The following is a 13,672-nucleotide window of genomic DNA, read 5'->3' on the forward strand; positions in this document are numbered from 1 at the left end:
CCCCACCCTACCCCATTTCCAGACTTGAGAGTTTGTAAGATGGTCTCCCACCTGCATGCCATTGGCTCTATTGCGTTTCACCCAGAATCTGATCTCCTCTGCTTTATATCTTCCAGAAATTCTCCAATGTTCTGGTCTGTCGGTGGCATTTTTCCTGGTTTTCAAGGGCTTCTAAGTGTTTTTATATTTATCTTACTCCATCAGATGGCGGGGGAGGTGGGTAGGAGAGGTGCAGTTGAACCTTGAACAATGTGATGGTTGGAGAGCCAAGCCCTCTCGCAGTCAGAAACCCTTGTATAACTTCAGGCTTCCTCCAAACTTAACTAACAAATAGCCTACTATTAACTGGAAGCCTTACTGGTAACATTAAAAAATCAGTTAACACATACTCTGTATATGTATTTATATAGTATTCTTACAATAAACTAAGCTAGGGAAAATAAAATGTCATTACCATCATAAGAGAAAGTATTTACTAAGTGGAAGTGCATTATCGTAAAAGTCTTCATCCTAGTTATCTTCACGTTGAGTGGCTGAGGAGGAGGGGCTGGTCTTGATGCCTCAGGGTGGCAGAGAGGAAGATGTGGAGGAGGTGGGAAGGGAGGCAGGAGAGGCAGGGACACTCTGGCCTGTATAACTGATTGAAAAGCCTCCCTGTGGGTGGACCCGCACAGTTTGCACCTGCGTTGTTCAAGGGTCCGCTGTGCTTGAAAGTGTTAGTCAGCAGTCCTGAACGAAATGTAAACAATGGTTGAATGAATGAGCAAGGGAGCCTTAAGGGTGGGGAGGGGCGGGTGTCGGCAAGGACCTTCCTCCAGGACAGGGTTGTTGCGAGAGGCAAATGGTGACTGATGATCCACAAGAAGGCGTACCTGTGTGACAGCACCTGTAAGCCAGGTGGGATCAGAGTGCCACCTGTCGTCTGCTATTGTCGTCAGGAGCTCAGCAATGGATGGAAGTCCTAGGGGGACAACACACACAGCTTAGCAGCAGGTGCCTCTCCCTTTGGGCCTAATTTAGCCGATGGGAGTTTAATTTAGCCGCGGGGGCGTAATTGCTAGAAGAAAAGGGAAGAAAAAACCTGATGCCCTCACCGCCTTCCAACCTTCCAATCCTGACTCTTCAGGAAAATCCTGGCTCTCAGACGTCTCCAGAGCGCCTGGCCAAGAGTGAGAAGGCGGGGGCTGGTGTGGGGGGGGGCGGGCGGTGGCAGGATGCTCCCCAGAGGCGGAGGGTGGGTGCAGGGAGGGTGCTGCAGGCGGCCTGGGAGTTTGGGGGTGCCGCCCTTCCTCCTGCCTTGGGTAAGACCGGTGGATACTGTCGAGTATGTTGTGGTCCCCTTCTTAGGAAAAGCACAGAGAGCCCTTTAAAGATGTGGACCGGACAGCAGCAGGAGGGCCAGGGTGACCACGGAGCAAATCAGGGGAAGGAAACTTAGGTCGCCACACATTTGATTTAACAGAAAATAATTTCCCTCCTGAAGCAGAGGCTGGGCTAGGTGCCCTGGCACAGGCACAAAACCAGAGCGAACCCTTGCCGCTGCTCTGGAACGTCGGGCCACACCCTCCGGATATGGGAAAGGCTTTCTTCTCTATTTCAAATGACCCTGTTTCGCCTTTTTTAGATGCAAATGTTTATTTGGTCTGACTTTGAAATACCTCGGTGCAGCTGAAATAATTGAAGGCAACCCTGTAAGCAGCAGCACTTCCCGACCTTCTCACATGCAAACCCTCAGCTGGAGCTGCCAAGGGCCCTCGCGAGACACCTGAGGGGCAGCCCAGCCCCTCCCTCCCTGGGCCGCACTGGCCGTGCCACAGCTGGTCACCCGCACGAGGACCTCGGGGTTGCCCTGCGGACTGGCACTTCTGCAGGGAAGTGATGGCAGCTGCCGTGGAGCCAGCATTTGTCGGGGACCTGGCATCCAGGCCACGGCTCTGGGAGAGGGCTGCGGGGCTGTGGGGCTCACCTTTCAGGGATTAGCTTGTGCAACTTGACTTGTTCCCCCAAATCTTACAAGTACAGAGGATGTGCAGAAATCTGAGAGAGAAGCAACCTCCGCAGCTCGTTGTTGTGGGGATTAAATTAATAAAATGCCTAGAAAATACGATTCAGGAGGAGTGTGGGTGCGTGTGACTTGGTGGTGGGTGGGCTCCACTCACCACCCTCCCTCCGCACCTGTCCGAGGCATTTGAACCAGAGCAACTCCATTTTGAATAGCCTGAGCCCAGCAATTGGAAGCCAGCCTGAGCCCAGTTCCCAGCTCTGAGAACGTGCTTGTAATAGGAGCAAGCGGTGTGTTCGGAGTTGGTTCCTTCCGGTGGGTTCGTGCTCTCGCTGATTTCAAGAATGGAACCCCGGCCCTTCCCGGTGTTATAGCTCTCAAAGATGGCAAGGACCCAAAGGGTGAGCAGCAGCAAGAGTTACTGTGAAGAGCAAAAGAACAAAGCTTCCACAGCACGGAAGAAGACCGGAGCAGGTTGCTCCTGCTGGCTTGGGGGAGGGGGGAGGCCAGCTTTTATTCCCTTATTTGTACCCTCCCGTGTCCTGTTCCTGCACTATCAGAATGCCCTTTTCTCAATCCTAGCCGGGATTGGTTAGTTTTAGAATTCTGCTGATTGGTCCATGTTACAGAGCGCTGGTTGGTGCACTTTACAAACCGCTTGCTAGCTACAGAGCACTGATTGGTTGAGTTTTTACAGAGCGCTGAGTGGTGCATTTTACAATCCCTTGCTAGCTACAGAGCACTGATTGGTTCGTTTTACAATCCTCTTGTAAGACACAAAAGTTCTCCAACTCCCCACTGGACCCAGGAAGTCCCGTTGGCTTCACCTCTCAGTGGGACTGTGTTTAGGGGACAATTCCACCCAGACACAGTGACCTGACCATAGGGTGCAAAGCTGGGGCCCAGACAGCCTTCTAGACAGCCTTTTACTATATTGGGGATGTGGCTTTATGGAGTCATGCTGGCCCACTCCCTCCAGAAGAAGCCTGATGGATCAAAGATGGAAACCAAAAAAATACCGGAAAAAAATGATTAAAACGAAAAAACAACTGTTGGCCAGGCGCGGTGACTCAAGCCTGTAATCCCAGCACTTTGGGAGGCCAAGGCGGTCAGATCATTTGAGGTCAGAAGTTTGAGATCAGCCCAACCAACATGATGAAATTCCTACTGTGCTGAAAATACAAAAGTCAGCTGGGCATGGTGGCGTGCTTGCAGTCCCAGCTACTCAGGAGGCTGAGGCAGGAGGATTGCTTGAACCCAGGAAGTGGAGGCTGCAGTGAGCCACGATTGTGCCACTGCAGTCCAGCCTGGGTGACAGAACAAGACTCTGTCTCAAACACACATACACACACACAACTGTAATCTTGGAGAGGGTTGAACTCTTTAATGATCTTGCAAAACCCTGTGGCCATAAGCAACATAATTGGTTTATTCTACCAGATAAGAAAAAAATATATCTGCATGGCAGAAAACATCCTGCTTAAAGTTAAAAAAAACAAGATAAATAGAAAAAAAAATGGCACAGTCCTAAGATGGAATTTACCCTGCAGTCATGAAAAAGAATAAGGTATACTTAAGTCTACGTGAAAACAGAATCATATGCATAGGCAAAGGGCCACTGTAAATCAAAGAAAGAAATCCAACAACTGAATTGAAAAATGGGCAACGGGAAGAAATCCTTCACAGAAAAGAAAAATACCTCTAAACATTTAAAAATATGCTGAGTGTTATCACAATAAGAGAAATGCAAACTGAAATATCAATGAGATCCTACTTTCCACTATCAGATCAGCAAGTTCCAAACGTTGACAATGGCCTTTCGAGTGAGCGAAGGGACATGCTCCATGGGGGAATGTAGTCACATTTACCAGAACTGCACGCATATGTGCTCTGGCCCAGCAAGCCCACTTCACAGTCTTGTCAAGACATGTAATAGAGAAGCTCATCAAAGCATTGCAGTGATTAGAAAAGGATAGGAACAACTTAAGAACTATCAAGATTAATTACCTCACATCCCTAGGTCAGGTCTGCATTACCATGCAGTCATTGAAAAAGAGGGCGGTGGCTGGGCGTGGTGGCTCTCATGGTGTAATCCCAGCACTTTGGGAGGCTGAGGCAGGTGGATCACTTGAAGTCAGGAGTTCGAGACCAGCCTGACCAACATGGTGAAACCCCATCTGTGCTAAAAATGCAAAAACTAGCCGGGCGTGATAGCGGGCGCCTGTAATCTTGGCCACTCGGGAGCCTGAGGCAGGAGACTCACTTGAACCTGGAAGGCGGAGGTTACGGTGAGCCGAGATCACACCATTGCACTCCAGCCTCGGCAGCTCCGAGTGAAATTTCAGAGTGAAACTCCGTCTAAAACAAAAAAAAAGAAGGAGGTATATTTAGGTCTGTGAAATGCAGCAATCTTCAGAGTATACTGTTTCATGAAAAAGAGGAAGCTAGAGGGTATGTGTATAGACTCATCTCATTTGTTCGAATGAGTGTATGTGTGTGTGCACACAGAAATTCCTGGTAGGATGCATAGAACATGGAACATTTGCGTGTTTTCTCTGGGTTTCCTCTGGTGCTATGAACTAAACGTTTCTGTACTCCTCCCCGCAAGTTCATATGTAGAAATTATCAGCCCCAGTGCGATGGCATTAGGAGGTGGGACCCTTGAGAGGTTAGGTCAAGAGGATGGAGACCCCAAGCTCTCTTCCTGTTTCTCTGCCATGTGGCCATCTGCAACCTGAAGAGAGCCCTCCCCAGGACCCAACTATACTGGCACCTTGATCTGGGACTTCCAGCCTCCAGAACTAGGAGAAATAAATGCCTGCTATTTATAAGCCACCCAGTCTGCGGTCCTTTTTCGTAGTGGCCTGAGCTGACTGAGACCGCCAGGTAAGAGACCTGGGGTCTGGGGTAGGTAGCATTCCCATTGTCTCCTTTATTCTGTTTGAATGTTTGACTCCAAGCATGAAGGACATTTTTAGTTCTTTTGTTTTTTTGGGTTTTTTTGAGACGGAGTCTCACTCTGTCGACCAGGCTGTGGTGCAGTGGTGCAATCTCCACTCACTGCAACCTCCGCCTCCTGAGTTCAAGCAATTTTCAGGCCTCAGCCTTCTGAGCAACCAGGATTACAGGCATCTGCCACCATACTCAGCTAATTTTTGAATTTTTAGTAGAGATGGGGTTTCACCATGTTGGCCAAGCTTGTTTTGAACTCCTGACCTCAGGTGATCCACCCACCTTGGCCTCCCAAAGTGCTGGGATTACAGGGGTGGACCACCACGCCCCACCATTTTAAGTTTTTTAAACCAGTCAAAGCCACGCCTGGGGAAGGCTGCAGTCTGGCTCTGTCCCACCCTTGCCTGCTGCTGGTTGTAAGTGGGGCCAGCCCAGCTACTCCCTGGGTCAGGGTCTACAAGGCCAGCCCTGGAGAGGCAGATCCACAACACAGCCAGCGCAGCACCAGGACGGGTGCCCTGGGCTAAGGTCTGCCTGGGGCAGCAGAGGCAGAGCCTGCCAGATCTGCAGACATTTCTGCAATTGATTATGTTCTTACTTGTCCCTAAGATGAGCACTTACCTAGGCATCGCTGATGCCCTCTGGTTGGGGCAAGGGGGGCGTCCCAAATCTGATGCTGGAGCAGCAGGGGATCCCCTGTGGGTAGAGACCAACAGGCAGGCTCTGTGCCGTGGGCTAGCTGGTGTACCCAGGACACCTCAGCTCACACCCCCCTGGGAAGGACTGCCAGCCACTTCACAGGCAGAGCACAGAGGTGCTGGCTCCACCCCCTGTGTGTGGGTGGCCCTCTGTAGTCACCAGCCTGGCTGTCTGCCTCCTTGTTCCAGGCATGGTCTCAGTGGCCTCAGGCCCTCCCTCCTGAGCCTGATTAAGAAGCAAAGCACTCTGCAGTAGGGGACACTCTCTTCTTAGGAGAAGGCGGTGATTCTCACTAATAAGTGCTTTTCTTCTACCACATCATGTACATTAAGTGTTTTTTTGTTGTTGTTGTTTGCTTTTTTTTTTTTTTTGGACACGGAGTCTTGCTCTGTCGCCCAGGCTGGAGTGCAGTGGCCCAATCTTTGCTCACTGGACCCTCCATCTCCCGGTTTCAAGTGTTTCTCCTGCCTCAGCCTCCTGAGTAGCTGGAACTACGGGCGTGCACCACCACACCCAGCTAATTTTTGTATTTTTAATGGAGACAGACAGAGTTTCACCATGTTGGCCAGGCTGGTCTTGAACTCCTGACCTCAAGTGATCCACCTGCCTTGCCCTCCTAAGTGTGTAGTTTTCTCTTACTTTTTTTTTTTTTTTTTTGAGAGGGAGTCTTGCTCTGTTGCCAAGCTGGAGTGCAGTGGTGCCATCTCAGCTCACTGCAACCTCTGCCTCACAGGTTCAAGCGATTCTCTTGCCTCAGCCTCATGAGTAGCTGGGATTACATGTGTGCACCACCAAGCCCAGCTAATTTTTGCATTTTTAGTAGAGACAGGGTTTCACCATGATGGCCAGGATGGTCTAGAACTCTTGACCTTGTGACCTACCCGCCTTGGCCTCCCAAAGTGCTGGGATTACAGGCGTGAGCCACCACACCTGGCCATGTATATTTTTCTAAACAGACACCTAACCATGCTGAGGTCATCCATTGAAATTCCCCAGCACTTGCTGGCTTCCCTGAATTCAGCTGAATTGCGCGTGCCCACTGCTGCTGGGTAACCTATGGCAGGCACAGCTGTGGGATGAAGCAGGCAGTGTGCATACATTCCACTGCACAGTCTGTGGCCTGGCCAAGCCCCTGGGCATTTGAGGCTCCAGGCAAGGCTTCGTGTCCTGACAGTTTTGGGTAGGGGCGGGAGGTGGGTGAGCCCAGATCCCAGCAGCAGGCATGGCTCCCTGGGTTTTCATGTCATCTGTGCCGCCTTCGACCAGGATCCTGCAGCAGCTGAAGGGAAACCCCTCTGCTTTTAAGGGTTAAACCCCCAGTGGCACAGAGCAACTTACCTGCCCTTGCATGATGAACACTCCTCTTTATCACATCAGTAATTCTTGCGAAAAGCAGATGTAATTTTGAAGGTGGGTAAAAGTAACTTGAAAAGTCGGCGGGCAGATGGCAGAGAGCCTGCTCATCCTTCTTTCAAACTGTCATCCGCCGCACAGGTCTCAGCTGCTATCTCATGCTATTATTATTGCTATTTTGCATGTGTGCACACCTCTTTCCGTGGGTGTGGAGGGAGGGGACCGAGCAAAGTCTCAGGGAAGCCACATGCGTTCTCAGCACCATGCTTGGCTGGTGACTGGTCATGCGCCATTGGCAGGGCCTGGAGCGCGTGCAGGGAACAGAGTTCCTGGCTCTGCACGCTCAGCACGTGCGTTTCATACTGTCCCCTGGCTGGCTCCTCTTTCTGGGTTTGTGTGAGCAGAACAGAACACATGCTGGGGACAGGGCTTGCCGGAGGGGCTGCCCAGGTTATTTCCATCTTGGCGATGATGACAGCACCCTGAGCTCATTGGTTCTTCACAGCAATCCCAGGAGGTGGGAACCACTGTTATCCCCATTTTCCTGATAGGTAGACTGAGATGTGAGTGAGGGGAGCAGATGGGACGAAGCTAGGACCCAAGGACAGGTGAAGGCAAGGAGGGAGGATGCTGCTATGCCCGACCTAGAAGCCTGGGCAAATGGAGGCAGCTGGCACTACAGAGGCCATGGGGCAGGAGCAGTGGGGGCCAAACCAGAGGGCTTGATCCGCACTCTGGGAAGCCATTGAGATCCCAGGTTCCTTCCACGGCATGCCTCAGACAAGCCTGGAAGTTGGTTCTTTGGGGAAGTGTAGAGAGGCGGCTCTAGGCTCAGGGACTGAAGGACAGCAGAAGGCACAGGTGGGGTTCTGGACTAAAAAGGGGTCGAGGTATAAGAAGAAAGACTTCGCCTACACTGAGGAGATCCCCAAGACCCCCTCCCGACTCTACTCCCAGGAAGCTGGCAGCATGACCCACATGCCCCAGGCAGGGCACATGTCCCTCAAGAGGAGATCTAAACATGTTTGCAGGTGAGGGTTGCCCAAAAAAGAATCTGCTATAGCCACCAGTCTAAAATCATCCCCTGCCAGCAAGAAGTCTTCAGTGAGCTCTTCAGGACTGTGCCCTTGGAGATGAACCAACTGTCAGTGGTCATTGAACACAGGAGTGAAGCAGCCAACATGGAGCACAACCAGCAACACGTAGGGAAGAGGCACTCGGAGGAAGCAGAGAGAAGGGGCAGAGCAAAGCTTAACATGAAGCCCCTATCAGTCACATTCTTGGGAGCTGACAGAGTAGATTGCATCCAGGAAACAAGATTGGCATTGTAGGCCAGGCGCGGTGGCTCATGCCTGTAATCCCAGCACTTTGGGAGGCCGAGGTGGGCAGATCACCCAAAGTCAGGAGTTTGAGACCAGCCTGGCCAACTTGGTGAAACCCCATCTCTACTTAAAATACAAAAATTAGCCGGTCATGGTGGCCCATGCCTGTAGTCCAGCTGCTGAGGAGGTTGAGACAGGAGAATCACTTGAACCCGGGAGGTGGAGGTTGCAGTGAGCTGAGATCACGCCACTGCACTCCAACATGGGCAACAGAGCAAGACCACACACACACACACACACACACACACACAGACTGGCATTCTAGCCAAAAGGGATCATCAAAGCACAAGAAAGAGGACATTTAATAAATAGGACAGAAGGTGGAGTCAAGAAAATTGCTAGAAAAAAGACAAAGAGATTGACAATAAGACACCAAAGACAACTAGCATGTCAATCAGATGATTCGGGGTTCCACTAATTAGAGTTACAAAAGGTGAGACCAGAGACAAGGGTGAGACATTTTCTTTTTTTTTTTTTTTTTTGAGACGGAGTCTCGCTCTGTCACCCAGGCTGGAGTGCTGTGGCCGGATCTCAGCTCACTGCAAGCTCCGCCTCCCGGGTTCACGCCATTCTCCTGCCTCAGCCTCCCGGGTAGCTGGGACTACAGGCGCCGCCACCTCGCCCGGCTAGTTTTTTATAGTTTTTAGTAGAGACGGGGTTTCACCGTGTTAGCCAGGATGGTCTCGATCTCCTGACCTCGTGATCCGCCCGTCTCGGCCTCCCAAAGTGCTGGGATTACAGGCTTGAGCCACCGCGCCCGGCCGGGTGAGACATTTTCAAATGAATAATACAAGAAAATTACCAAGTGAAAGATGGGAGCCTCTGAATGGAAAGAGCCTGTTAAGGGCCATCATTTTAGAATTCTACACCAAGGCGTATCACCATACAATCTGAAAGCATTCAGGATGAAGAGAAAGCCTTGTAAGCTAGAGGTTGCAGGGGAGAAGAACAATACACACAAAGATGTAAGGATGAAATGACATTAGACTTCACAATGGCAGCACTGGAAGACAGGTGACAATGGAAAAATGCCTTTGAAATTTTGATGGAAAATTATTTTCCACCTAAATTTCTGTATCTTTCCAAATTATTTTTCAAGTATAAAATAGTATAACTGCATTTCTAGGCATGCAACATCTTTAAAACCTTTGCCTCAGGAGATACTGGAGGATGCATGCCACCCAAACAAGCAAGTAAACCAAGAGACGGGAGAACCTGGGGTGCAGGAAGCAGGACCTAGCCCAACGGGCAGGCCAAGAGAGGCCCCAAGGTAATAGTTTGTAACAACAGAACAGGAAGTCAGAGGGCCCTGGGAAGAAGGCCTCCAAGGAAGGGGGGACTGCCAGCCTATGGGATGTGTTAGAGTCTGAAGCAGTTGTTGATAGGTGTTTGGCAGAAATGTGGAAGTATTTGGGGGAAAGTTAGCCTTAAGGACATGGACGACCTGATAGAAGGAAGCATTTTCCTCTGGTGCAGGCGACAGGAGTGGATAATGAGAAAGGAACAAGCTCATTGCACACTATTGGCCTCTGCAATTAATACAGTTTGATAGTCCTAGTAAGGTAAACACTGATTATTAACCCAAAATTATGATCTAAAGATATGTTGGGATGATGGGTGGGGGAGGAAAGTGGAAATACAGTGAATAGCAAGTGTCAAATCACCACTCTTATGGTAGAAAATCAACAAATAATGTCAAAATATGATAAATAAAAATAGCCATATCTCCTTATGTTTTCAGAAGCAGATTTAAAGAAGGAAAGTGGTGGCCCCTGGACTCTGGAATGAGGGAGACAGGAAGAGAATGCTGCATAACTGTTTGGACTGTACACTGCACGTGTGCATCACTTTTCTAAAGACACAAAATTAATAAGGAAAGGAAGAGGCAGCCCTGCCAGTTGCTGGCCGCCATTGTGAGCTCTTTGGAGAATGGGATGCGTGTGCAGGAGTGAGGGCAGTCAGCAGCAGGGGGGCCAGGAGACTCTGGGGAGTTTGAGTCTTTAAGAAATGGAAGAAGTTTCCATCCAGTGGGCAACTGGAGGCAGACATCCTGGATGTGAGAAGCCAGCAGGGCTTTTCTCTCTTCTGCAGGAACTCCTGCTAAGCTGTGGCAGTTGCATTTGTTGGTGGGAAATGGCCCACAGAAGAATCCAGCCCCCAGCGCTGAGGTGCATCTGGTGGGACTAGAAGAGTGATGATCCCTAGGCAGCTTGGAGAAAGTAAGTGGTAACATGGCTCCTTTGTGGTGGGATTGGAAGGATGGAGGGGAAAGGAGGTTGGGTGAGGGCCTCTGCCTCTCAGGAAACGAGGCTGAGACAATATGGTGGGAGCAAGGCCAAGATTCCATCTCATGCCAGGAGACAGAGCCATGAGTCCCCAGATTTCAAGGACCAGGTGAAATCACAGTTCTTGTGGCCCTTTCCTTTCCTTCATAGGGGTATGTGCTGGCCCCATCACTGGCCCTTGCTGAGGGAGGGGCAGAGGGGTGGTCTGAAAGGGAGGGAGGAAATGGGAACCAGACAGGCGGGAGGCAGAGAAGGGGCTTGACTGCTGGAGGCAGCCTAGGGGAAGGCTGACCCTAGCCCCAGCTCAGCAGAGCCAGGAGGCAGAGATGTGCGTGGGTGGTATATTAGTTACCTATTGCTGCATAACAAGTAGCCCAGAACTTAACAGCTTAAAACAACACACATGTATATCTCACATAGTTTCTGAGGGTCAGAGATTTGGGAGCAGCTTAGCTCATTATTCTCGGTGTCAAGGACACGTGTGAGATTAGAGTTGAGCTGTCAGTTGGGGCAGTGGTCTCTGAAGACCAGACTGGGGTGGGGGAACTGCTTTCATGTTCTCTTATGTGACTGTGGGCTGGAGGCCTCTGTTCCTCTCTACATGGGCATCTCCAAATGGCTGCTCAGGAGGTGGCTTCTCCTGGAGCAAGTGATCATACAGAGATAGAAACAGAGAGACAGAGAAACACAGACAGAGAACATAACCAAGAGAGAAGCCATGGTGCCTTTCATAACCCAGCCTTGAAAGTGGCATGTCATCACTTCTGCTGTATTCTGTGGTCCTAGATGCAGTGTGGAAGGATTCCACACAAGGCTGAGAAGGCTGGGAACCAAGATCACTGGGGGTCATGTTGGGGGTCATCTTGAAGGCTGGCTGAGCACAGCTCATCAATTGGGCACCTACTGTGTGAGAGACTCTGAGCTTCAGGCTGTGGCTGTGATAAGGTCTTGAAGAAACACCTGCTCCCAAGGGACTTAGGCTGTCAGTGGAATTCCAGTTCTTCTGTCTGTATCCCTCACTGTGATCTATCGATCTATCTATCTATCTATCTATCTATCTATCTATCTATCTATCTATCCATCCACACAATTCCAGTTCTTCTGTCTGTATCCCTCACTGTGAACAATCGATCTATCTATCTATCTATCTATCTATCTATCTATCTATCCATCCACACAATTCCAGTTCTTCTGTCTGTGTCCCTCACTGTAAACAATCGATCTATATATATATATATACACACACACACACACACACATAACTTTTAAAAATTGTTATCTATTTATTTATTTTATTTTTGAGACAGGGTCTCACTCTGTCAGCCAGGCTGGAGTGCAGTGGTGCCATCACAGCTCATTGCACCCTTGACCTCCTGGGCTCAAGTGATCCTCCCACCTTAGCCTCCCGAGTAGCTGGGACTACAGGCGTGTGCCACCATGTCTGGCTGTATTTTTGTATTTTTGGTAGAGATGGGGTTTCACCATGTTGCCCAGGCCAGTCTCGAACTCCCGAGATCAAGCAATCCACCCACCTTGGCCTCTCAAAGTGGAATGAGATGACAGGTGTGAGCCACCGCACCTGGCCTTCAATCCTAATTTCAAGAATAGTATCATTGGCTCCTATCTGCTTCCCCTTTTCAGTCTTACCACACTTACATGTTCCTTATTAGTCTTGCGCTATCTCTTTGCTGTAAGTTGGGCATATTTTATTAATTCCACTCGTCAGATGGGAAAACTGAAGTCACAGAGATAGGCCAAGTATTGGCCAAAGGCCTGACCAGTGATGATGAGCCCAAGGGTGGGAGGACCGAGAACAGAGCTAGAGGCTGCAGGTTCCTCCACCACGTCCGGTGGTGGCTTTCCCGTTCCTTCTTACGTTTCACAGATGTCTCCGTTCTAGGCACTGGGGACATGTCACGAACAAAAATGCTCCAGCCCCTTCCCTGTGGAGCTTATGGCCCAGGAGCAGGACAAGTGTCGGCCCAAGTATTTCATAGATAAGTACTAATTACAAATGGAAAACACCGATTTGAAGGCAAGTGCGGGTGAAACGAGATTGCAGGGAGCCTGACTTGGCTCAGGGCCCGGGAAGCACCTCTGAGGAGGAGGCCCGGAGCCGCGGGTCATACCCGCCTGACACTCGATCAGACAACAAAGAGGCCCCAAACCTTTCAGTTATCTTCAGGCTAATATTAGCGTGAGAGACGTGTGAATAATTTACTTTTTTCTCAAGAAATGTTGTTAATACCTCAGGGTAAAAAGGAAAAGATTGAGCCCCAAATTAAAAAATGAAGACAACCTTCAGTGATGTATTTCTGCATCAGGCAAGGTGTCTTCTTATGGGAACAGCAGAATCACCCAGAAACAAGGGTCTAATTATAGCAGTGCCATCTGCGGCACTAAAATAAGAATGATTATCAACACTATCTTTCAGGTTTTTCACTAAGTCGGAACAATTTGCTAAAAATAATCTGTACTGTATCTGCAACGCCCCCAAACAATGTGTGTTTTCCCGTCACTGCGACTGCCAGCTCCCCACGGGCCGGGCCAGGAGGCCGAGGGGGCCGTTCAGCCTCGCTGGCAGCCTGGTCCCCTGTTGGTTGGCTCTCATTGTGAGCGTTGTCACTGGAGCAGTGGGAGATGGATGGAGGGAAACTTAAGGCTGGATTCCAGCCAACTCGGGAGGGCCACACAGACACCAGCTTGGTTGAAGAAGGCTGGGTGCATTTCCCAAGAGCCTCCTGGGGGTTTCAGGGCCCATGGCTGGATCATCAGTTCCTGGAATCCTGCTTGGTCCAGAGGGGATGAGTCATACCCCCCACCCCCAGCATAAGGGATGAAAATACAGAAACCAGACCCGAGTCCCCTTGTGCTCCATGGGGAGGTTTCCTTTTAGATTAGAATACTTAGGCCCGCAACCCAGGACACTCCTTCCTGAAGTCAGAATTGCAGTGGAGTCTGCAGGGTCACAAAGAGGCCCAGTAAGCATAGGGACTGAG

At 50.1% G+C, this 13,672-nt stretch overlaps 1 protein-coding gene across 1 annotated transcript; it reads right to left on the reverse strand.

The window, feature by feature from the left end:
- Window positions 1-391: 391 nt before the first annotated feature.
- Window positions 392-12,800, reverse strand: LOC111528818 (neural Wiskott-Aldrich syndrome protein). The gene is given in 6 exon segments (XM_023195658.1): window positions 392-1,232; window positions 1,234-1,342; window positions 5,576-5,596; window positions 5,598-5,650; window positions 6,992-7,016; window positions 12,769-12,800. Coding segments are annotated over 6 exon segments (441 nt in total). The 3' UTR covers window positions 392-1,031.
- Between the last annotated feature and the right edge of the window lie 872 nt (window positions 12,801-13,672).

This window comes from Piliocolobus tephrosceles, chromosome 6, assembly GCF_002776525.5.
Source record: "Piliocolobus tephrosceles isolate RC106 chromosome 6, ASM277652v3, whole genome shotgun sequence".
Taxonomy (NCBI): domain Eukaryota; kingdom Metazoa; phylum Chordata; class Mammalia; order Primates; family Cercopithecidae; genus Piliocolobus; species Piliocolobus tephrosceles.